General features: G+C 40.4%; 1 protein-coding gene across 5 annotated transcripts in view; it reads right to left on the bottom strand.

Annotated features, from left to right (window-relative positions):
• FAM204A (family with sequence similarity 204 member A) overlaps positions 1–24,771 on the bottom strand; it is a 41,297-nt gene extending 16,526 nt beyond the window's left edge. The window contains exons 1-6 of one of the 5 annotated variants that reach the window (XM_061192792.1): positions 24,725–24,771; positions 18,590–18,831; positions 17,956–18,043; positions 17,794–17,824; positions 17,507–17,606; positions 5,483–5,572 (exon numbers count right to left, since the gene is read on the bottom strand). In XM_061192792.1, coding sequence (XP_061048775.1) covers positions 5,483–5,572; positions 17,507–17,606; positions 17,794–17,824; positions 17,956–18,043; positions 18,590–18,823 — 543 coding nt within the window. In that variant the 5' untranslated portion in view covers positions 18,824–18,831; positions 24,725–24,771. Of the gene's footprint in view, positions 1–5,482; positions 5,573–17,506; positions 17,607–17,793; positions 17,825–17,955; positions 18,044–18,589; positions 18,832–24,193; positions 24,700–24,724 lie in introns of those variants that run through there. The other 4 variants (XM_061192799.1, XM_061192818.1, XM_061192785.1 and 1 more) reach the window with 4 other exon arrangements.
• Positions 24,772–25,821: the final 1,050 nt, after the last annotated feature.

Here is a 25,821-nt window from a genome sequence, read left to right as displayed (position 1 = left end):
GTTGTAGCATCTGAAATATTTCTGAGAAAGGACCACTTCTCACATGTTAACATAAAATACAGATGCTATCTCCTCAAATGTGTGTGTGTGTGTATAAATATATATATATATATATATATATATCCCTCTCCAATGAGAATGCCTTCAGATTTTCTAGGAAATGGCTCTAAAAATAGAACTTAGGCAACAAATTAATAATCTGCCCAAATTTAGAGAGTATTTAATGTATTGAGCTAGGAAAGAATACAACTCAATCAATTCAAACATTAGTTTCTAAAAAGGCCATTCCTACCTTTGTTATTTAAATATTAACAAACTATTACTATTTCAACATTATTAAGTTCACCTATGTTTGGAATCCAAAAATCTAGGTAGTCTATTTAATAAATTTAATAAAGTTAAAATTAAATTCTCAGTTTAATTCATACTGCCAATGTAATATTTATCTATATCTATAAAAAGAACACTATCAAAGTGAGATACTCTTTTTTATCATTTTATACTTGTGATACCTTGGTTAGGTTCTAAATAAATACTATACTTAACAGCACTAAAGGCTGAAGTCATTGCCTTAGGCCTCCATTCAGAAGTTGGAGCAAAAGAGCGTTAAAATGTGAAGCATTTTATATCATTACTCCAAACTGAAAGGTTTTGGCCTTAGCAAAGATGGTAGCAGATTATAACCAAAATATCTCAGATGTGAATATTAAAACCTTGCAAATTATTTTTTTAAATGACTATTCTAAGTTATACAAAATGGTTATAACATTACAACATGAAGTATGTACTGATGTTTTCAAGGAATTAAGTTTAGCTGGTGCTGCCGAAGGCCATCCTATTTGAGTCACTTACAGAAAAGGCAACCTTTAAGGGCATGAGGTATACAAAGCGCAAACCAAATTCACAGGCCACCTCCCTTCCCCGCTCATTTCTGCCCTGACATTGTACAGCTATAACTGAAAGCAATATATCTAGCTAACGTAGGTGTGACTCATTCGATGGGAGAAACTCACTGTCTGCTGCCAAACCAAGCTGGTTTTTATCTACAGCAGGCTAACACGAAGATGCCTAGAGAAAAATTCTCTTTCCAAAATGTGAGATTCAGCTGAAGTGCAGCTTACTTTATTAAATCTAGGCTTTAGCACTTAATTTTGAAACACTTGTTTCTCCCGGTTTCTACAAATTGGTATGATCTGGATTGTAACAAAGATAGTGTGCCAGAAAAGGCAAGTACCACAGGATGGCATTTTCGAGGATCACTATCAATGAATGGAATGTTCTTCCAATTCAGGCCTGAGGTTAACAAGCTACAAATGTGCTCAAACACCTGTGTGCATGTGCGTGTGTGAATGTACACGTATGATATATATACATAAATAGTATTGTTCAGAAAAAGAACTTTTGTTTTCAAATTAGAACAGTTTCATCAGTATGACACAAACCCAAGTGTACTTTTCCACTTTAGCTCTCCTCCAAGATTGTTAACAACAAAGAAGGATTTAATCAACAGGACTTTTCCACTTTAGCTCTCCTCCAAGACTGTTAACAACAAAGAAGGATTTAATCAACAGGAGGGACAGTCCCAAAGCAACCACATTACTACACGGCAAAACCAAACTTGATAGCACAATCTAGGTTTCCAACATGTGAACTTGAGCCATCCCCCAAACCAGATTAAATACATCTTTAATGTCATCATTAATTTAAGGGAATATGATTCTGGAAAAGTATGTGCTTGCTGTGTCATAATGCTAGTGCACTGACAGCTTTGTTCTGGCATGCCGGTTTGTTCTGTTTTGTTTTGTTTTGTCCTGTTTTGAGGAACTGTTTTCAAGGCCCATTCTCAGACATGGTTCTTCTTTTGGCTTCATTTTTCTCAATACTGATGCTGCCCTATTGGTTTCACAGGCTTATAAATGTTAAACATCAAAAATTAGTTTCACTTATTATGGTTGGAAAAGGCTTTAAGAACTCTGGGGTCTGTGCCTCTAAGCAAAGGCTTTATCAGCAAGTCCCAGTCACTGCTTCTTAAAAAAAAGAAAACGGTACTGATTAAAAACCCATATACCTGATTTCCAAAAGGACACCTGCCATGCACGTATACATTTAATTCATAAAGGGTTTCTGCCCCAAACTCACAATTACTTACTTCGCAAAATCCCATCTTTCATATCCACAGTGATTGGCACCAAGGAGATAAACATGAAAAACTAAACCTCAAACTAAACTATTTATTCAAGAATTCCATCTTGATTACTTTAGTTATTCTTCGCGGGTGTTTAATTAACACGGCATCAGTATCTCTCCAACGTCTGTGTCTGACCAGCAAAAACTTTCCAGGTGTTTTTCCACTTACACAAGTAAAAGAATAGGGCCCAAATTATTGTTTTTCCTTTTAATCAGAATTCTTTAACCCCACACTAAATAAATTTCTTTTACTAGAACAAAGCATTATACTTGTATGGAAGTAAAAAGAACACTTGGGAAAAATGTTTACTATCCTTACAAGTGCTAAAAATAGTATAAATCTCTAAAGCAATCTCATATGCCATGAAGTGTGACAGGAAATAACAACTCTTAAAATGGAAAATACCTAGTCAGTATTACGCAATTCCCATTTCTAAAACAGCAGTCTGACAAAACAAAACACAGAAACTTAATATTCTCAAAGGAAACACAGATTTCTGAGGCCCCGGAGGCACTACTTCTGTTCCCTCTGACAAGCAGCTTCCTGCGGCAGGGAAGGGAGAAGCTCACGCGTGGCCACTGATGAGGCAGACAAGGAGGGAGTGAACATGCAACCCTGGTGGACACAAGGCCACTGCAACCCCAGCCCTCTCAGCGCATCACTTAGGGAAACTATATCCAATTCCCAACTGACCAGGTTACTGAGAGATTTAACATAGATACATAAAAGATTCTAGAATCTGGTATCTCACTGAAGGCACATTTTAGATCTGATTTGCCAGGTAAAGATGAAAAGTACAATCAAATAATGTTTTCAAGATCTTACTGTAATAATAATTGTCTCAAGCAGGAAAACAATCAGCAGTGAATACTAAAACTAGCAAGTAAAGAACAGTGAGGAAAAGCATATTTACAGAGTCTCAAATCATCTCCCACCTCTCCATGCGATACTCATTAATTATATAGGGAAGAACAGTAACGTTACAGAGGGGAAACCTGGAGACACCACCTTACCCAAATAATCAAAGGAAATAAGCAATAAATTGGACAAATAGATATCACATGCCTCCTGACATCCTGCACTGAGAAGGACACAGTATCATTTCTGTGATCTTCCTGCCAAAAAATGCATAACCTGAATCTAATCATGAGGAAGCATCAGACAAACAAAAACTGAGGGGCATCCTATAAGATAAGTGGCCTCTACTCTCTAAAAATACCAAGGTCCTGAGAAACAAAGACAGACTGAGGAACCATTCCAGATTAAAGAAGACTAAAAAGACATGACCGGAAAAAAGAAAATTTTCTTTTGCTATAAAGGAAATCAGTGACATATTTGGTAAATCTAAATAAGGTACATAAATTAGAAAGAATGGTAAAGCAAATGTTAACTGTTAACATTTCGCTAATTTTGCAACTTTCTGAAAGTTTGAAATTATTTCAAGATAAAAGATTTTTTTAAAAAAATCAAAGTGTTCAACTCTTAAAATTTTAGCATTACTAACTTTACCTAAAAGGAACACAGTGCCTGCAGTAAAGTAAATGCTTCTCTCTGAATTCCCCTGGCCTATGGTATGGGTGCTAAAAAACAGAAAAAAGACAAAAAGAAAAATAGCCAGCCACGGATGGATCACGGGGAGCCCACATTCTAACGTCATAGACCAGGGCTTGCATTACTCTTTCTTCCTTTAGCAAGGCAAAGATCTGAGGAAACCTAGTGACTGAAGAAGCCACTACAATAACCAACAACTAACACTGAAATCCTACTGAGTTTGTGGTACCATTCAACACACCATCAAATTCACTGCATTCAAATGTAATACCTGAATCTTTCTACTTGGAAAGAGAATAATAAAATGCTATTATACTCAATGAATGCTATAATCAATGAAATCAAAATATGGTTACTTTAAAGATGAAAAGAGCAATTTTCAAACTGAAAGCACAAGAATATCATAGGCTAGGAGGGATGAATGAATCTTACCAAAAAAAAACACCTTTTTTAAAATCTCACATTTTTGAAAGGCCACGTAACTGCCATTTATGCTGCTTCTTACCTAGGTCCCAAACTCAAGCTCATAGCTTCCTAATTTTCTTTAGATTAGCCATTAATAAATGCACATACATATACATAAACATTATAAATGGAAGTATCAATATCTAATGTGACAACTGATTTTAAGGCTTAGGGGGAAAAAAAAGACAACCTGTGAATCCCTAAGCCTTGCTTCTGAACTGGTTTTCTCCCCTACATGAAAGTATAAATCCCACAAGATACCTGTGGCCAGCAACCAAAAAGAGAAAACAAACAAGCCAACAAACAGCCACCAATGGTAGATGTTTTGACATCAGAGGATGTAACAGTGGAATGGTGTTTCCATAAAAGAATTTACTGAAATAGTAATTTCACCACTAGTCTCAGTTTAGAAAAAATGTTCACCAGCAGGCGAGTAAGAAAGACCAGTGCACATGCCAAGAGTTTACACAGGTGACCGATGATGTTCTCTATGTAATTAAACACCATGGAGTAGTTATAGTTTAAGAATGAGGCGAAGAAGGTAGGGATATATTAAAAAAGAAAGCTTTGATAGAGCTTTCTTCCTAGAAACTAGGACAAAAAAGACCTACAAAACAACGACAAAAAAACATATGCCAATTATGAGCTCTTTATGTGTGACTTTACCTAGCGATACCTGGCAGTCATTCCCAATTGGAGGAATATTCCTCCCAGAGGGTGCACGTGAGAACTTTCTGATGCCTTGGTACTTGGAAAAAGAATATTCAGTATACCTATTAGTTTTATACTATAGACTATAGGTTTAAAAAAAAGGCTAAAAATTCTTTAGGGTTGAGGGAACTACTTAGAATATGCAGTAAGAAAGCATTCTGGGGAGCAAGGGTTAGGAACACGTTGAGAGATGTGACATTAGAACACACGGCTGCCCTCAGGGAGAGTTAAACTGAGTTAAAGATGCAAATGGAAAAAGCAAGCTAGCCTTTTAATCATAACTGGCAAAAAGCTCTCTGAACTAGATGAAATCTAGGGGTTGAATATTAATCATGGATTATTTCCAGCATAAGACTTACATCAGAATAATTTAATAACATTAAAGACAAAAATAAAACCCAGCATTTCGAAATAAAAGGTGGATTTAAGAGGGAAGAAAATGGACAGAAAGGAAAATCTTAGGTCAAATATTTGAATACTGAACGTACTCATGATCACAGAAAGAACACACGCTCATTTTAGAAGATGTGGAAGCACACGAGAGTGTCATCAGTTGGGCTGACTCACCTCTCGAGTAGCTAGCTGATTGCTGAGCTCCTCAGCCTGCTCAACGTTCCACTCTTCCACAGCCTGGTCTATGCTCTTTTCAAGGCCCGACTAGAAAGAAAAGAAACGTAAAATTTAGAGGCAAGAAAGAAAGGCAAACATTTGCTATTAAGACTATGTCACAGGACCACACCAAACACATTACATACTTAGACTATTTACTTTTCACGATGATCGTATATGGTAGTTGGTACCACCCCCATTTACTGATGAGAAGGTGGTTCAGAGGTATTAAATGACTTATCCAAGGTCATTATCACTTCTTGAACTAAGAAAAAGGAGATGCAAATCCAAACTTTTGTGACCCTAAGGACTACGCTTTCCCTTAACAACAACATAATGCTAATGATAATAAGTTAGAAATTACGGCATGCTTATTATGTGGTACACCCTGTGCTTAGTACTATAAGAAAGCTCATTTAATCCACATAACAACTCAATGAAATTACACTGTTATCCTGTTTTGAACATGAGGAAACAGAAGCTTAGACTCACTAATTTGGCCAAGGTCACAGGGTCTGTAAATGTTAAAGCCACCATCACATGAATCTAGGTTTGCCCAGAGCCTGTATTCTAAACCACCATTTTCCTCTGCCTCCTTTCACTATGGCCTATTCCTGTAACTTGAGACTTTCATTCAACAGCCCCTCTTAGTCTCTGACGATGGGATGGGTATTAAGTTGGATATTAAACACGGGAAGAAAGTTATATATAAGAATGATTGTACTTTCCTATGGAAATGTTATTTACTAGTTGAAGATACTTCAGGAAATCACAATTAAAATTTTCATGGGATCACCAAACAGATTGTGTAGGATACATCATACTTTATGGAAAGATGCTTCTTAGAGTTAAATAACTGAGTTTTAGCTTATGGAAATAGTTACTAAAGAAAATATAAATTTTTAAAAATAGTCTAATATATGCTTCTTAGAAGAAAATTTTATCCCAACAATGGCTTATCTAGTGTATCTTCCACATTTTCAGTTAATGGACTTCTCCCTCCTTAGCCTAATAAAAGAAGCCCAGGGAATGTCTCTTCCAGCAGTGTACTGCTTGATTATACCAGTCAACTAAGAGAAACTTTGCTCCCATGTAGCCTTTATTGAAACAAGATTTTAAAAATGCCCACACAAAATTTGCCTAAAACGATTACAGAAACAAAGACCAGCAAGGTTGTCACTGACGTCCGTGTTAAAGTGAAGACTGTTCCTTCTCACGATCCCTCATTCGACAACCCAAGGGCCTGGAGGATGATTAGGCTTCTTTTACTTGCTCCCGACTGGAGCCTGAGACTGGCATTCAATAGCCTCTCAGAGCCTCAGAGCCCAGGCCATGCTGCTCTACTGTCCTTTTCCCATTCTGGTCCTGTGATCATCCACCAGTCTCCAGAAATTTCTCTTTTTTGTATTTCTGCAGAATTCTTCTCCTGATAGTCCAAACAACATCCTGGACTCACTCTTCCAACAGCCTTCATTTTCAGGGCCTGCTAGATAACACCCCACCCCAGAATCTATACTCAAGGCCAGGGATTCTCCAAGTGCGGTCTGTGTACCAGTTGAGGTCTGCGAGTGATGCCAGTCTAGGAACTGAGCTTGTGCCAGGATGCAAATCAATTACATGACTACGCACAGGTTTGTCTAGCTGACTTTTTTTTAGGGGAGGAAGGGTATGGGATGGGGACAACAAGACTTTCTCAAAGAAGGAAGTAGTACACTGAGTTACACTCAGGCACAAGTTCTTTATTTCCTGGAAGCCCAATACTTTGAATACGCTTGCTCTAGGCCATGTAAGAGCTTTACAATCTAGGATTCTCTCTAAACACAAGATTCTGTCCTTCCACTTACCCCAAGTCCTCAGAGCCAGTGAACCTGCCTTGTCTTCATTCGGAACCCCATACTCTGTCACCATCGTATTTATTCTCACAGTCCTTCAGCCCCTTCCTGGAGTCTCCTATCCTGCCTCTCTGGCCTGCAACCCATGATTAACCTTTTCAAACTAGACTCTAAGCCAAAAGTTCTCAAAGCCTGAGTCTGGACCAGCAGCATTAGCACTACTTGAGAACTTGTTAAAAATGCAAATTTGAATCAGAAACTCTGGGGTTGGGGTCCAGAAATTCATTGATTCTAACCAGGCTAAAGTTTGAGAACCACTGACCTAAGCAATACCTTAGGCAACTAAGCAACTTTCTCCAACATCACATCTTGTTTTGGTTGTTCCCAACCACTTGTTTCCACTACTTTAACATCTAGGTGTCCCAGCAATGTCAGAGAAAATCAAATGACTCAATTCACTGGCTTTACTAAATGCTCTTTTTCAAACTCAGCTGGGAGTTTCTGCCCTTGAAAGTTCCCACACTCCTTTAAGAAGTTGTTGCATGTCCTTTTCATTTTTTCAAATACCCTCAACCCTACCTCCTTCCTTTTCAGCAGATTATAACTCTACCCCTACTTCATGAGAGGCTGAGGTGGTGGGAGAGAGGGAAGAGGATAACCAAGGGCACGTATGCACTTTCTATAATCTTCCTCTCACCCGCTTCTCACTTACTCTGTTCTTCCATCCTTATTGCCTCCAGGAAAGAATCATCTCTCTTCCCAAGACTTATCCCACCTCCTGTGCCCATCATAATTCCACCTGCTTACGTGTTATCCAGAACCCTTCTCTTTAAATTTTCTCCTCTCTCTCTCTTTTCTCCATCTTTCTCTCATCCTATAAATAAGCTTGTCCTCCCCAATCTGGACCAGGGGCTGGATGAGATGACACAGCTCACCTCCCTCAAACTGATTTCTTCTTATGTCGGTACTTCATCTCTCTCGAAAGCAGTGTATCAGTTGTCCCATGTCATCTCCCATTCTTCTCTATTCCTTCTGTCCTCATCATTCCTCTGAAACTGCTCCCTCTACAGTCATAAATGATACCATTTGTCCTCCCATCATCTCTTATGTCAACTACATCCTCATTCTTAAAACTATCTCCCCAAATGTCTATCTTAATTCTCCTTTGATGCCCCTTATCTCCTCCTGCTGTCCCCTCATTATAGTAGTCCTCAAGGTTCTGTGCTTGGCCCCCTTGTCTTCTTACTCTTCCCTCTCCTCAGTATTATACTCAATCCTAGGGCTTCAATTATTTCTTATAAGCTGCTTTATATCTCTAAATAATTCAAAACATCTGACCTCTCCCCTGTACTAAGACCTGTGTCTCCAGCTACTTGCTAGTTATCTTGATATTGAAGGCCTTGCAGAGGTAGGGGCTTCAATTTCTATCACGTGGAAAAACAAGCCCATCAATTCCTGCCCTGACTCTCCTTCAGAGGTGACCACCCCCTTAGTCACCCCGGAGAGAATCCTCCGTTAGATTCAATGCCTCCGATCCTTGGCTCTTATTTTCACTCCGTTTCTGTAGTGTTTCTCATGTCTCCCTTCTGTGCTTCTTCAGGGCCTCATCATCTCCTGTCTGTAAGATTTAAATCCTCGTCAAACTAGTCTTCTGTTTTTCTAAAGGAGATAGCATGTCACTACCCAGCTCAAAACACTATCACTTCTTTACTCGTTTTGAATAGCATCCAAATCCCTTCACAACAGGGTCCCCAAATGCTTTCTCAGCCCCATCTTGGGCAAGGCTGTACTTCCTATTCTCTGGCCACATTTACCAGTCTCTTCATACTCCCTGTGCCTCCGGATGTGTTTCTCTTTGAAAAATCTTAACCACCCTGTAAGTCTCATGTCGATTGTTACCTTCTCTATCCCTGCAGGTGCCCTCATGCCTATACACCCGCTGACCCCACTGCACCCTCCCCGATGCCCAGTACCTAACCGCTCCCTGCTTGCTGCCGTGCCTGCACGCCACGTCTCTCTCCAGCACTTTCAGCTCAGCAACCTAACAGCACCCATTCTCAAGCCTGTCCTGCTTATTCCACATAATAGCTCCGTTTGTTTCCCTCTAATTATTTAGGCTTCCTGAGATTATTTAAGACCTGGGTGCTGTACGCCTTTACTCCAGGACCTAGGATAATGCAGATCTCTTTTTACCACCAATGCCCAGGAATTAAACCAGTGGTCTGCTTACTTAGCAAGGCATTTTGCTGCATCAACTGGCTAACTTAACTCCCTTTGGTTACCACAGAGCCACAGCTTACAGTTAATGTCACAAAGTGGAAAACAAGAACATTCCCCTTTTCTGGAAACTTATATGAACTGCTGGGCTGATAGGTATAATTTTCACTTAAAAATAAATTAGCTAAAATTACAAATCTCTCTCTCCACCATCAACTAACTCCCATTCCCCCAGCCATTCCAAGCAGCATCTAATATAGTGGAAAGAGCGCTGGACCAGAAGTCAGAGGACATGGTCACAGCGCCAGGTAAAGGAGGTACTTAACTCATAAGCCTCAGTTTCTTTAAAGAAAATGAGAGAATCAGCTTGGATGACCAAAATTCTCTCCTAGAAATAAAATCCGAGAATTCCACTTACATAGTCAACTTTGTTTTTAGCTCTTTTAAGTTTTTTTTTTTATTTCAACAAAGTTTCGCTACGCATGACTGGTTTTTTCCTCCCTTTTCTTTCTTCTTTCTTTCTTTCTTTTTTTTTTTTTTTTTAGCAATTTATTTAAGTAAAATATAATAGTTCTTTTTGGCTCTGAAAAATTTCTGGTCCCATATGCACACCTAAACTCTCTGCTTCTATAAGAAGATACTAACATTCCAAATATTTTCAAAATGCTCATGTTAAAAAAAAAAAAAAAATCCTGAGATAAAACACTTCCATCACCTTAAGACCAAAAGTTAATAATAGTTTACAAAGAACATGGTTGTTGAGGTCAGACCTGGGTTCAAATTACAGCTCCTCTACTTACTGGCCAAGAAACCCTGGGTTTTGTTCCTAAACCTCTATAAGGTTGCAGTTATCTCACCTGTAAAATGAGAATAGTACCACATTCTTTGCAAAGTTACGGTAAAGGTAAAAAAAAAAAAAAAAAAAAGTAAAATACCTAGCAAAGTTCTTAGATCATAGAAGTCATTCAATAAATAAGCTATTTACATTATATCTATCAGGATACCATTAAAACAAAAAAAAAGGTTCAGCTCTATATTACTACAGACTTCATTATAGTTTGTCAAGGGCTCAGACCCAAGTATAAGACCCAAGATTTCAACTTTGAGTCAGTAAGTAGTCTCATGAAATAAGATTTGAGTATTAAAGCTTTCTAAAATTCTCAAGTTGGACCCCAGAGTAACGTCTATGGGAATTATCTAGGGCATCTTTCATACCACAGGAGTGGCAGGGGGCACAGAAGCACTGCTGATACTCTGCAGGTCCTCAGCATGCTCCTAAGACGCCTTCTGGCAGGAATCGAAATTCAGCTTAAGATATACCTCAATACAGACAAACTTAGGGATGGCAATTTGGTCCCAGGTGGAAAATCATCTAAGGCCAGTATCTGACAGGTTCCCACGAGGCAATAAGTAAGCTCTAATTAACAGTTTTGTTGCAGATGTCAAGGCAGTACTATAAATATCTAAGAAATTTATGGGTATTAGGTTTAACGTTAAGGACTAACCATCCATATGTATGTAGTAAAATCTCTTTTAACATACCGATTAAAGCTCTTTAAGTCAAACTGTAACAATATATTTCTACAGAATTTTGCTAGTAAATATTTATTCAGATAATATATTCAATTTTCAAACCTTAATACAAATGAAGTGTCCACTCAAGTTTGCTGTTCTATGATTAGACCTAAATACCTAGGGGGAAAAATTAGGTAATCTCTCCATAAAGGAGGAAGAAAAAACAGAACTAAGAATTAAGTGCTACTACTTTTACATAAAAATCACGCCTACCTAAATTATTTGAATCAGGTAAGTAAAAACTAAGTTGGACTGTTACTTCAGAAAAATCTAGATTTGGGACTATTTTACTTTTCAACCTGCTCTGTTTTCTTAGACAAATCATGCTAGGCTTCAGTTTCTTCATCTGTATTGTGAGAATAATACTGGCCATACTACCCACCCGACGGGGATCACATAAGGATGACGAGAGAATGGTTTGTACCTGATACCAGGGGAACAACATGGTACCTCTACAACCCACCCCACCATCCACCCTACCCACCCGACACCCACCCACTCAAGGCAACCAGCCTGTGATCTTTGTATTGGCGCTCCGTGTAAGATTCTAGTAAGAAAGAGTATTCTGCTAAAACAATAAGTTTGAAAAAAGCCGCACTATACAATAGCAGCTTCCTCTCATAAACAACTAAAAATTATCAAAGACATTGTGCAGTTACTCTCAAAATTATTAAAAGTACCTCTGGTTTTTCTTGCCAAAAAGTATCCATTAAGTATACATAAAACTACTTTCAAAAATGACTGCTGACTAATCAAATTGATTCAACTAAAGAGTACTTGAGACATTTATAATGAAATTAATGAGTAAAATTTATTCTAAAGAAATTCCCACATAGACACAAAATAATTGTTATGATTACAGAATTATTGATAAGTTTCAGAACTGCTGCCAGAAACACAATTATAGCTGTATTTAATACAAAGAACACTTTAAAACAGCTTTGGATATTAGGAAGAGTACATTTTAAAAATATAAGTCTCTCTGCACTGTCAGGGAAGCAGGTGACAGCAGTGTGGTAAATACACATCCTTGGTTGAGCAACAGTTTTGGCTTGACAGACAGACAGACGGGAGAGAGAGACAGACAGACAGACGGGAGAGAGAGAGACAGACGGGAGAGAGAGACAGACAGACAGACGGGAGAGACAGACAGACAGACAGACGGGAGAGAGAGAGAGACGGGAGAGAGAGAGAGAGAGAGAGAGACAGACGGGAGAGAGAGAGAGACAGACAGACAGACGGGAGAGAGAGAGACAGACGGGAGAGAGAGAGACAGACAGACAGACGGGAGAGAGAGAGACAGACGGGAGAGAGAGAGACAGACAGACAGACGGGAGAGAGAGAGACAGACGGGAGAGAGAGAGACAGACAGACAGACGGGAGAGAGAGAGACAGACGGGAGAGAGAGAGACAGACAGACAGACGGGAGAGAGAGAGACAGACGGGAGAGAGAGACAGATGGGAGAGAGAGAGACAGACGGGAGAGACAGACAGACGGGAGAGAGAGAGACAGACGGGAGAGAGAGAGAGAGAGAGAGAGACAGACGGGAGAGAGAGAGAGAGAGAGAGAGACAGACGGGAGAGAGAGAGAGACAGACAGACAGACGGGAGAGAGAGAGACAGACGGGAGAGAGAGAGACAGACAGACAGACGGGAGAGAGAGAGAGAGAGAGAGAGACAGACGGGAGAGAGAGAGAGAGAGAGAGAGACAGACGGGAGAGAGAGAGAGACAGACAGACAGACGGGAGAGAGAGAGACAGACGGGAGAGAGAGAGACAGACAGACAGACGGGAGAGAGAGAGACAGACGGGAGAGAGAGAGACAGACAGACAGACGGGAGAGAGAGAGACAGACGGGAGAGAGAGACAGATGGGAGAGAGAGAGACAGACGGGAGAGACAGACAGACGGGAGAGAGAGAGACAGACGGGAGAGAGAGAGAGAGAGAGAGAGACAGACGGGAGAGAGAGAGAGAGAGAGAGAGACAGACGGGAGAGAGAGAGAGACAGACAGACAGACGGGAGAGAGAGAGACAGACGGGAGAGAGAGAGACAGACGGGAGAGAGAGAGAGAGAGAGAGAGACAGACGGGAGAGAGAGAGAGACAGACAGACAGACGGGAGAGAGAGAGACAGACGGGAGAGAGAGAGACAGACGGGAGAGAGAGAGACAGACGGGAGAGAGAGAGAGAGAGAGAGAGACAGACGGGAGAGAGAGAGAGACAGACAGACAGACGGGAGAGAGAGAGACAGACGGGAGAGAGAGAGACAGACGGGAGAGAGAGAGAGAGAGAGAGAGACAGACGGGAGAGAGAGAGAGACAGACAGACAGACGGGAGAGAGAGAGACAGACGGGAGAGAGAGAGACAGACGGGAGAGAGAGAGACAGACGGGAGAGAGAGAGAGACAGACAGACAGACGGGAGAGAGAGAGACAGACGGGAGAGAGAGAGACAGACGGGAGAGAGAGAGAGAGAGAGAGAGACAGACGGGAGAGAGAGAGAGAGAGAGAGACAGACGGGAGAGAGAGAGACAGACGGGAGAGAGAGAGACAGACAGACAGACGGGAGAGAGAGAGACAGACGGGAGAGAGAGACAGACGGGAGAGAGAGAGACAGACGGGAGAGACAGACAGACGGGAGAGAGAGAGACAGACGGGAGAGAGAGAGACAGACGGGAGAGAGAGACAGACGGGAGAGAGAGAGAGAGAGAGAGAGAGACAGACGGGAGAGAGAGAGAGAGAGACAGACGGGAGAGAGAGACAGACGGGAGAGACAGACAGACGGGAGAGAGAGAGACAGACGGGAGAGACAGACAGACGGGAGAGAGAGAGACAGACGGGAGAGAGAGAGACAGACGGGAGAGAGAGACAGACGGGAGAGAGAGAGAGAGAGAGAGACAGACGGGAGAGAGAGAGAGAGAGAGAGAGAGACAGACAGACAGACGGGAGAGAGAGAGAGAGAGAGAGACAGACGGGAGAGAGAGAGAGAGAGAGAGAGAGAGAAGGAAGGAAGGAAAGGAGGGAGGGAGGGAGGAAGGAAGGAGAGAGAGAGACGGAAGGAAGGAAGGAAGGAAGGAAGGAAGGAAGGAAGGAAGGAAGGAAGGAAGGAAGGAAGGAAAGAAAGAAAGAAAGAAAGAAAGGAAAGAAAGAAAGAAAGGGAGAGAGAGAAGGAAGGAAGGAAGGAAGGAAGGAAGGAAGGAAGGAAGGAAGGAAAGAAAGAAAGAAAGAAAGAAAGGGAGAGAGAGAAGGAAGGAAGGAAGGAAGGAAGGAAGGAAAGAAAGAAAGAAAGAAAGAAAGAAAGAAAGAAAGAAAGAAAGAAAGAAAGAAAGAAAGAAAGAAAGAAAGAGAAAGAAGGAAAAGAATAAAAAAGAAAAAGGACTACACGATAGACGCAAGAAGTTTGTTTTGTTTTACCATTCTTGAGAGTTGAGTGATTGAGTGAAAAGAGACTAAAAAGGGTCTCTGAGATATGGTAACAGATCAGCCTCTGCTCCAGAGAAGTAAAATAATGGACTAGAAATCCATGCTAGTTTTGTCCATTACTGCATCACGGATTTTCATGATCCTCTCTAGATTTCTTGGGCAGTGCTATTATCTGCTGAACTTACATTTATTCTTAGCATTTATCTTGGTGCCCCCAGTGTGGACATTCTTTAATGTCTGTTTACTCTGTTGGATTCACAGTAGAGACTTTGGCATGACAGCAAAAGGGGTGCATGTGAAACAGTGATCCCAAACCAAAGAATGAGTGTGAACCTGCTGGCATGCAATTAAGCTGAACTACCAAGAGAATATGAGATAATCCGGCTTCACCAAATCCTTCCCTTCCTCTTATGCTTGCACTTATTTATAGAATATTAAGTGCTGGCAACATCCTGGGGAGATACAAGCCTGGCCAGCATCAGTTTCCTTGTTTAGGTGACGCCATGACTTTCTTAGGCAGATGTCATGCATACAGAGGAATGCCTACCATTAGGAAAAGCCAAACTTATAAAACAGATCAACAGGTGATTACAAAAGGATTTAGAGCGGTCTTCCCTTAAACAGAAATTCCTTTTTAAAATGGTGTTTGACTCATAATTCTTTCTAGAATTCATCTAATGTACAATGCAAAACAGAACACTAGTTCCTAAAACTGAGTTGTTTAAAAGATTTTGCACATGGAATCCTAGTATCCTTGAATAAAGTTACTCTTCACAAATTCCAAATTTTACACAAAGAATAAGTTGGCCTTATCTTGCCAGTATCAAGAAGGTACAATTTCATATATGTAGGGCAATAAAAATATTCTAATACAGATAGATTGTAAACAAATGCCCTCAGAATTTCTACTTTTTAGAAAGGCTAAAATCTGAATTTCATAGCTTTAACTTCACTAAGAAACAATTCAGACATTCTAAAGTCAATACAGTTATGAGAAAACACAACAAATACTGTAAACAGCTGAAGATCAAAGACCACCTAATTCACAAATAAAACTTTAAAAAATATTTCCTATGAGAACCAACATTTAACCATTTCTTCCCTCAAAAGAACAATCCAGTCAGAGGCTGGGACTCTCAAGCAGGTGGGCCAGAGGTGGCCCGCGGACCACTGCCATCAGCATAAGCCCCCTCCCGCATGCTCTGCAACAGGTTTGGTACAGCCAAGGGCATCCTCCTCACAAGATCCCTCCTCCCAGCCCACCAGAATCGCAGGAGTCAAGAGCACAGCAATCACACTTTGCCATGCTTACCAGCCCCCTGGGCAGTGAAGCTGGAGAACTGAGAATGGTGCAATAAAGCCTGGGTTTTAGTTTCACCTCTACCAGTGCTCTTTCTGTGTAAGAAATTTAGCATTTCTGCACCTGCTTGAACATTTGGAAAAAGGAGATTGCTCAATAGCTCTAATTATTTGCAGCAGAAGGTGATCCTGGTTCCAATTCCCCAGTGTTCTAGGGATTAGGTGACAGGCATTCTCGGCAAACTTGGAATCAAAAGGTTCGCATGTAAAACTCTGTTGTATCAGTTTCTTAATGCACGTGCCCTCAATGAGGCAATTCCACCCAATGACGGGTTTAAAAATCAGAGGTTTTTCATAAGAAATACTGATTAACCAGAAAATGGTAATCATCTCTATACACAGTAGTATACAGCAATGATCCTGTCTATACATGCAGGATACAATATCCTTGGGCTTCAACCAGCAGGCCTCTGTGCCTCTATCCCTATGGCCCAGAGCTCAATTTTCATGCTCCTGGAGTCTGTCAACATTCCCCTATGTGAACGTATAAGTTATTCATTCATTCAAGCCTCTACTAAATATTAACACCATCCATAGACTGACAACTCCCAAGCACGCATCTCAAGCTCAGACTCTCCTCGAAGCTCCTGCCTCGTTTGACCAACAATCTACTCTGTTCCTGCTTGCTGATATTACCCATGCCCCAGAATTAACTTTGGATAGGCCCCACTCTAAATCTTCTCCCCTCCAAAGCTTTCCCATCTTTGTAATTCACATGACTATTCACACCATTGCTTAAGTAAAACCCTGAATGGTTCTCTCCCTGTCCTCATAATCCTAAATCTCCCCACCACCTCTTAAGCAATCAGGAGGCAAATACTGTTGATCCTACTTCTACAGTGTACCTCAACTCTATCCACTTTTCTATCTTCAGCAGCACCATTCTTGTTCTTCAAGCCGCCATCACCTCATGCCTAGAAGAGTCTCTTAACTGTCCTCTTCTCATCTGCTTTTGCTGCCCCAAGATCCATCTTCCACATAAGATGCAGTCTTTTCAAACATAACTTAGATCCCATCACTCCCTTAACTTAAAACCCTTGAATGGCTCTCAACTGCATTGTGACTAAAACCCAATTCCTTACCTTGTCCTCTAAGGTCCTACAGAGTTTGGTCCCTGCCTGCCTTCCTGCCTGCCTCTCCAATCTTACCTTGGGCCACCCACCCTCCTCCTCACTGACCCCATCCAGCCAGGCTGACCTTCTTACAGCTACTCAAATGTTCTATGATGACTCTTCCACCCCTAGGATCTTTACCCAGGTTATCACCCCTACACTAGCCTTCCTTATACAGATGGTTCCTTCCCATCCTTCGGTCTCAGTGAGACGGCACCCTCTAAGAAAGGCCTTCCCTGACCACTCAGCTAAAGTGGGGCTTCCATTTTAATTTCTTCACAATACCCTGTTCGTTTCTTTCTTAACAGCTTTTTTAACGATTTGTAACTATATATTTACTTGTTTATCTAGCATCTTGAACACATTAACTTCTTCACTGAACGAATTAATGAGGAGAAACACCTTAGGCAAGGTTAATTACAAACATTTCCCACTGGCTAATATAAGATGCAATAAAAAAGATCTTACCTTTTCAATTTTTTTCCTTTTAACAGGGGGGTCAAACCTATCGTTGACTCCAAAATACTGAGTAAGCTCCTTCCACTGGGTTTCACTTGAGGACTGTTCACTGTAAGAAGAGAGACAATAACATGTTTTACACAAAATGTACTCATTTTTACATTTACTGTTTTTAATTGGTTACTACAATTATATTACATCTACTAGTTCTTACGTTTCAGAGGTAAGTAGTTCAACTATTTGTACAAGTTCTACAATACTATCTAGGACAGAAAGATATTTTAAATTCCACCTACCTTTGAGATTCTTCTTCATTCTTCAATTTACCTGAAAAAGAATTCACAGTGTCAATACCTAAGTATTCGGTTATTTCAAAATTATGGTTATTAAAAATTGTTGAGCTCAATTGGTCACAATTTAATATTAGCACTATTGACAATTAACCTAAATTAAAACACCTTTTCTGGAGCGTTTTCTTTTTTTCTTTCTGGATCTTGAAGTTGAGGTTTTCTGTTCAGAATGTTTTGTATGCAGTTCTTGAAATTTCTACATAAAAGTAAAAAAAAAGAAAGAGAAGCAAATATGCTTTGAAGCAAAGCATACATCTGAAAAATAACATGTTAAGTAATAAAAAACTATAACATTTATAAAAATACAAATTTAATGAAACTAGTTCAGTTCTTCTTGAGATACTCTATTGTCTGAGACTTTCACAACCTGAGTTTTTATCTTCATTTATTTCCAAATAAGTCAATCTGATAATCTGAGGGTAAAAGTCAATGGCTCATAGACAACAAAGAGATTAAGACTGAAACTCCTCGTGTATTATGTTAGGCCAAGTAGCTAATCCTACTAAATGTTTTTTTTCCCTTCCTCTTTTTATGAAAAACAAAACAAAAATGAATATAAGTATCTGAGTGGCCAGTGAGTTGGCCACAGACCCACAGAGTAATAAAATTATTCTGAGTCAATCTTCCCTACCTATTTACCTCCCAAGAACATATACATTCTGACCACGGCAGAGACACACACAGGACCATGCACAAACACACAGGTACAGGCTTTAATAAGAACACATCAGAGAAAACCTACATTCCACATATTTAAGGGAATTCCAGAGGGACACTCTTCATATGCATTTACATTTGCCTCTGCTTCAGTTTTTGGTCCATCTGTAGGGATATCTGAGATCTCTGTGTTTGTAATGGTCCCATCTTCTTTACCTTCCTGTAAGTTCAGTTCAGAGCTCTCTACTGTGGCTTCATCATCAGAATTCAACTCAACATCACTTTCATTTAGGCCAGGAGGTAGCAGCCCACTCCACATCTTTTCTGCTAAAGGGAAAAGAATGAATTAAGACATATAAAGTAGACATGGAAAGAATTTTAAAACCATTAAAAGATACCCCAGGAACCTAATAATTATACCAATGGTTTGGGAACAGTCTATCTAAACTTTTTTTTTTAATTGGTATAAAGTGGGATGTACCCTCCATATTAAAATAATTTAAATATTTTGCTTGTATAAATTTTTAAAAAGTGTATTTTCAGCAAGTTTGTTACAAGACACACCTACAGATGAATGACTTAACGACAACAGAACCTCGATTCTCTAATATATGGATAATCTCGTCCAAAGAAAAGAGGAAATTCAGTAAAAGCATTCACTGCTCAAGAATGTTAAGAGCCTAACAATATACACTGCAGGTAATTTAAGAATTATAATACTATATTTCAAGCTGTAACAGTTAGAGAAGAAAATAAAATTGGATGTTTCGCCTGTATTTGAACGTACAAAACTTCAGGGGACTTATTACCTACAGAGTAGGAAAAGTATTACTCAAAGGAAAAGTTTTAAGCTGTGCAGATAGTTTGAGAAAAGTACGGTGGTAAAAAGGATGTCCTATTTTTACATTTTATACTGCTTGCTAAAGTAATACTAAATGGAGTATAATCCTAACAATTTAACAAAAACATACAGCTTTTTAAAATAACACTGTATTTGGGAAACAAGTTAAAGTTCAGGGTAATTCTTATCATTAGTTATACAGCCCATTGGTAGAGAGAACCATTAACTATTGTTAAGTCTAATAAAAATGATTTTTAAAAATTGAGGTTGTAATCATTTGCTAAAATTATAATTGAGTATATTTTCACTATTAATCTCCATGACACAGTCTATTTTAGCATACGTAATGAGCCAAAACCAGTTCATTCAAAAGATGCCTAGAATAGAGAAGTTGGCTGTACTGCTCAAGATTTACTATCAACTTAAAGGAATAAAATAGAAGGATGGAAATCTTTTTTGCTAACCTTTCTGCCCCCTATTGCGTTAACCTAGTAAGAAAACCACCAGCATTGTCTCTGAGACAAAGTATGACGGGATTTTGCATTACTCTGAATAATGGATGCCTGATAACTTTTAAGGACCTCCTCCCAAGTCCAAAGAATCAGCTCTCACTTTTCACAGTTTGGGTCCAGCCTCATAGTTGCTGGCTCTCTGAAACACCCTCACCAAAACATTCTCTTGGCTTTTTAAGAGGAAGGGTTCTAACATCTAATTACTCCAACTGTAATCCTGACTCCACCATATATTAGTGGTATGAGGAAATCATTTTTAACACCTCTGACCCTCAGTTTTTTCATCTGTTTTACAGGAGTAACTACATTGCACACAGGGTTATTCTGAGGATGAAACGAGATAAGCTACTGAAACACTCAACACAGTGTTTAGGAGGTTCTGGGGACTTAATGCTAAGTTCTTTTTGCCATTATCATTATTACTTCTGTGGCTATGTACTGCATTTTTATCATTTCTATCATGGGTGGCAGCATCCATAAGGTAGCTTTGAAGTTTCTAATGTTTTAGGCGCATTCACTTAGCAATTGATGCAAGTCATTTACTTCCTTGATTTCCACAGTCTGACTGAAGTTTCAATTAAAAATGTTGATGTCTTTTTCTGAATGGAGCAATAAAACCAGAAGCAAATTACCAGGAAGATAATGGAACCTAAGCTTCAAGGCTCTTCTTTTTCACAGGTCCTTCCAAAGCACTATACCTGATTTTCTATATTTTTAATCTGTATTCCTTTTTTGAAAGAGGAGACCTCAAATTACGTAAGCTCCAAGCCCTATAAAACCTGGATCCATCCCTAAAGCTGGCCTGAGGATTTTAAAAGTTGGAATGGAGGTTATGTTGAGATATTCTGTTAGCACAAAGGACATAGTGTAAAACATGCCAATATTGAAAAACAGGTGTTGTGCTATTAATAAAAATATTTCTACTGTTCTGAGAAGCAGGGGGAGGGGAGTGATAATCAGCTCCATCATGACTTTGCCACTGGCATATAATATACCTTCAGGCTCACTATCCCATTTCAGGACTTAAGAACAGTAACAAGTTTCAGAGTTAGTTTTCTTAGCACCAATTGGGGTTCTACGTTTGAAGCCACTGTTTCTTTTCCCTGTCCATAGCATCTTTTGCATGCCCACTGTGTGCCAGGCACTCTTCAAGACATAGGAACAGCAGTATACAAAACGGGCAAAGATGCCTAACCTCATGGAACCAACATTCTATACAAATGGCAAGCTCTGTCCATCAGCAGCCAAGTACCACTCAGCCCAGACATCAGCTGTGACTGCTCAGATGGGCACAGTTCCTCCACTGGGCCACTGCTTCAGTATCTCCACAGGCTGAGTCTGTGCTCTGGGCACCCAAATGGGTTTCACCTTGGGAAGCAGTGCCAGTTGCCGTGGACAGGGCATGCCTTTCCTCATCAGCCCTCAATCATTTTTTATCACTTTTGGACTTTCTCAAAATCATCTGTTTTTAATAAGTTCTTGCTGATGTGGCATTAAGAACTGTCCTCAGGACGCCACTGACCGGTATGATAATTTCTTGCGTGTGCCCACAGGGGAAGAAAAATTAAAATAACTTTTAAAAAGTGGACTCTATGTCCAAATCCATAAAACAAGGCAAAGTTCAAATAAGGTGTGTTTCTGAACTTAATTCCTAAATATCTGTAAAGTGACGTGCCATTCTCCTCTGACCATAAAACACATACACACACACAAATACCAGGGCAACTTGGTGGCCACGGACAAGCACAGATTATTCACTGAGGAGCCTGCAAAGTGAAGCTGCCCACCTGAACAGCAGCCTGGCTGCAAATCAGCCAGTATGGAGTGGCTGCTTCGTGACTTGTTTTAGGCTTACGTTCCAAAACACTGTCTTTCTATTCAAAGCACATACATGTTATTTACACATTTCTAATTGTACTATGGTACCAACTGGTCCTATTAGGCCCCCTGTTACTTCTGTTGGGTTCCTCTGGATTGTGATTCTCTAGTTCTTTGAAGTGTCGCTCACCTCACACCTTTCAGAGTGCATTCCTTCATTTTAAAGCAGATCACTCCAAATTACCCTTCACATGTGAAAATTACTCAGCCATTCTCAAGAGACGTGGCATACCAGAGAACAAGAAACAAGTTTTTTAGTGTAGATTACAGCCAGGTCTATATAACAGTCCGTGTATCAATACATAAATTTTCACGTTTTTAGCCTGCACGTCAAATATTTTAGTTTTATCATTTAGCCCCAAAGAAGATGTAAATCATTCAGAATTCCTTTCTTCTCTATGGTTTTGAGTATCAGCCTCTCCATTTCATATTGGAGAGATTTTTCCAATTCCACTATTATTCTACAAAAAAAAATTCTGTGTATGCTATGCAGAACACATCTTTAGTCCAGGGCTGACATGATTTATGATGAACAAAAAATATTTACATATCATCCTCGTCTCAGTGGCTGGGCTTTCTTTTGCCCGTGGAAGCCAAACACAGTCACTACCCTTAGCACAGCTGGGCAGATGGCAATGCACCTAGAAGAACACGACACAGCTCAGCAGTTCCTCAGCTTAGGTTCTCCCAAAGTTTTATTACGACAGTAATGGAGGTCTCTAAGCTACTTTCAATATTCAAAAAGCCCAATATATTTTATTATCCCTCAAACAATATCATCCACCTTTAGGTCAGGAGACTTAAATTCAATGAAACATTATTCTTCACCACACATTCATTCATCAGAGACTCTGATTGGTAGCTACAGACCTGATTTTCATTTAAAAAAAAAAGAAGAAACAACAACAAAAATTAATGAATATAGTTTAGTGGACACAATCTTTCAAAATATAGCATCCACGGAGATATCAAATTATAATAAAAGGGGTTCTAGGTTGTGAAAGGATTGGGAACCAGTGGTAGAGCAGCGGAAAAAAACACTGTTTTGAAAGTCAGAAGATGGGTTCCTGGTCCTGAACAACAAAATTGTGGGGAAGCCACTGCATCTGTCTGGGTCTTCATTCTTAAGCTATAACATGAAGGGTTTGATCAGATCTCTGGGATGTCTTGCTGTTCCAAAATGTTTCTTTATGGATCTCAATATTATACGTGCCCAAATGCCCAGAATCACCTCATTCTTTGCTGTAACACTCCATCCTCTCGCAGTCAGAACAATACTAATTAAACCTCAACACCCCAGAAGATAAGGGTTCTCTCCTAACCCAGCCACCACAGGCAAGCTTGCTAGTTTTCAGTAAGACTCTGCACTTCAGAGAGAACACCTAAAAGATGCTCTGGAGAAAGGGAAAGAAACCCCAATTATGACAGAAAAAACAGAAATAAAAAGAAAAACAAAGCAGGTCACCGCTATACATGGCATACAAACAATGTGACAGGCACTGTTTTACCCTTAATCCTCACCAATGACCCTTCCACTAGGAATTATTATCTAAACCCCTTTTACAGATGAGGTAACAGACTCACCTAATGCACTGTAATCCACTTATCTTAGAAAAATAGAACTCCATAGCTTGAAAACTCTATAGAGAACAGACTTTAAGTAGTAATATATTCTTGGTGACACAGATTAGAGAATGGGTCTGAAGAATGTCTCCAGCCTGTAATTCTGTTAACATTTGATTAAGAATTTTCTTCTCACTTTCTAAGGGCAGAAAGCTATGTAAAATGCTAGGCTAAATCACATACATTGAAGTCACATTCAGAGGTCTGGGTAATAATGTCACATTTCCTGGAAGTCCAGGCAACTGTGTATAACCAAATCTCAATCTGAGCAGTCTACTGGGTAAATGTCTCCTGCCTCTAATATTCCAGAATTTCAATTCCATTTTTACCAAATGAAGCTGTCTTATTTCCCAGATTTTATATTCAATTAGAAATAAAGAAATCTGAATCTTGTCTGATCTGAATTTTATCTTACTTGTATGACAGTCACAAGCCACCACCCACCAATCTGAAGACTGTGTTAAATAATTTCCACAATAATCGGTTTCTGTGACTGGGAATTAGTTACTTAACTGAAATACTTTTAAGCATGCTGTCATCAACATTTATGTAAATGTCCTATTCATGTTTATGAAATAAATACGCTCCCTTTTCTCAAAAAGGTAGAGAAAGTACAACTGAATCACAGGCCTGACTTCGGATTTAAGTTACCAATCTGATTACCCAGATAAACTATTTAGCAGGATTTTGCATGTATGCATATGTTTTCATCAAAGTGAGTGTTTTGTTTAGCCAACACTTCCCCAGACTCAAAACCCTACACGGAAAGATTTACAAGTAACCAATAACACTTCGAGGCTCATTTCAAATTGGATGCCGCTGTGAGAATACTTACAGGGTGCAAGACAGCAACAGGGTGGCTCTAGAAAGGTACACCTTTTCCTGTTTGGCTGCACAACCCGTAACTCTGCAGGCTTTCCGGCAGCAGGGTCACACTCCGATTCCCAAGCGGGAAGAATCCCCTCCCGGCACAGAACTAAGCGCTGCAGATTCTGATGTAGGACGTCTAGCTTGCTGACACTCCCATTGACTGCAGCTCTCTTCCGGGTAGAGCAATTGTAAACAAGAGACTGTTTCCCGGATCGAAAGTCTGTCTCCTCATCCCCTCTCACTCTGGCTGGGGTGGGACGGAGAACCCCTCTCCCACCAACAGGATGGGGAAGGCGCTGCGACGCCGGGTCCGAGCAAAGCGGAGGCCAGCTCCGCCGACTCTCCCGCAGGCCCGGCCAAAGGGTTTGAAGGCTCCGCGGAGAGGCTGTGAGGCCACCCACGCTGGCTCCCTCGCTCCCCGCACCCGGCCTTCCCAAATCCGTCACACCGGAGCCCGGGCCGCCGGGGAGCCAGCCCAGCCACCAGCTCTACTCACCGGTCCGAAGCCGGCCGTCCAGCAGCCATCTTAAGACCCGTCAACATCGCGCCTTCTCATTGGCTCTGGCATCTCAGCCAATGGGCTAAGGCCGTTCTGGCCTGGGGTCGCCATGGAAACCGGCCGCGCTCAGCTATGCTTTTAAATAGGCAGGAAGGGGTTGATTCCTTTCTTTCTACTTCTTTTCTCCCAGCTTTTCTCTCGCGTTTTCTTCTTTCTTCTGGACGTTTTAAAGACTGTTCTTTCTCCATTCCTTCCCGTACTCCGTGGTGAGGAAAGTGCTGGCTTAGACCTTGAAATGAGTTCATTCCCCAAGGACGGAAAGTCACTGCAGAAGCTCTCTAGACCCTTCTGGGAACGTTTCCATTCATACACCCTTTTCTCCTCGCTCCCTTCCTTACTTTTTTTTCTTTCTGTACATATTTATTGCGCAGGCACCCTGCCAGCCTATGTTTAGAGCAAAATGATCCCTACTCCTGCTCTAGTGGCGCTTACCGTTTGGTGATCGTGGCAGCTGCTTCACTGACCAGCTGTGTGGCCTTGGCCAAAAGCTCATTGAGCTCCTTTTCCGTGGCAGCCACTGTCTTAGGCTCTGAGAAGGGGCTTAGGGAAGCATAGAAAATAAGCAAAGGAAAAAAAACAGGGGGAAAAAAAAAGCTCTATGAGGAAAATAAAAGAGCATAATATGACCGTGATGGGAGTGGGGCTATTTTAGAAATGCTTCCATTTTCTGAAATAACGTTCTGTAATAATAAGAAGAAGAATACATTCCTATTTTCTAGTGTTGTAACGATTATGTAACAAAATACACATAAACCCCTTAAGGCATTACCTTGCCCACAGTAATTTTCAGTTGGTATTGGCATTAGCCTTACCAATAATGCCTTTCTTTGAAGCATTCTAAAGATGTGAAAGAATTTTGTATTGCACTCAATAACATATCACAATTTAGTATAAACCGATGTTTAAGTGTAATACTTAAGTATCAACTACCTCACCCCCATTGTTTTCCAGAAGATGTGCCAGGTGTATGGAGTAGTTTTCTATGACCCCAGAATCATAGCAAAACCTGAAATGACAAGCTTGGGTTACTAAAG

The sequence above is a fragment of the Eubalaena glacialis genome, chromosome 1, assembly GCF_028564815.1.
Source record: "Eubalaena glacialis isolate mEubGla1 chromosome 1, mEubGla1.1.hap2.+ XY, whole genome shotgun sequence".
Taxonomy (NCBI): Eukaryota; Metazoa; Chordata; class Mammalia; order Artiodactyla; family Balaenidae; genus Eubalaena; species Eubalaena glacialis.
This window is presented reverse-complemented; position numbering and strand designations above follow the sequence as displayed.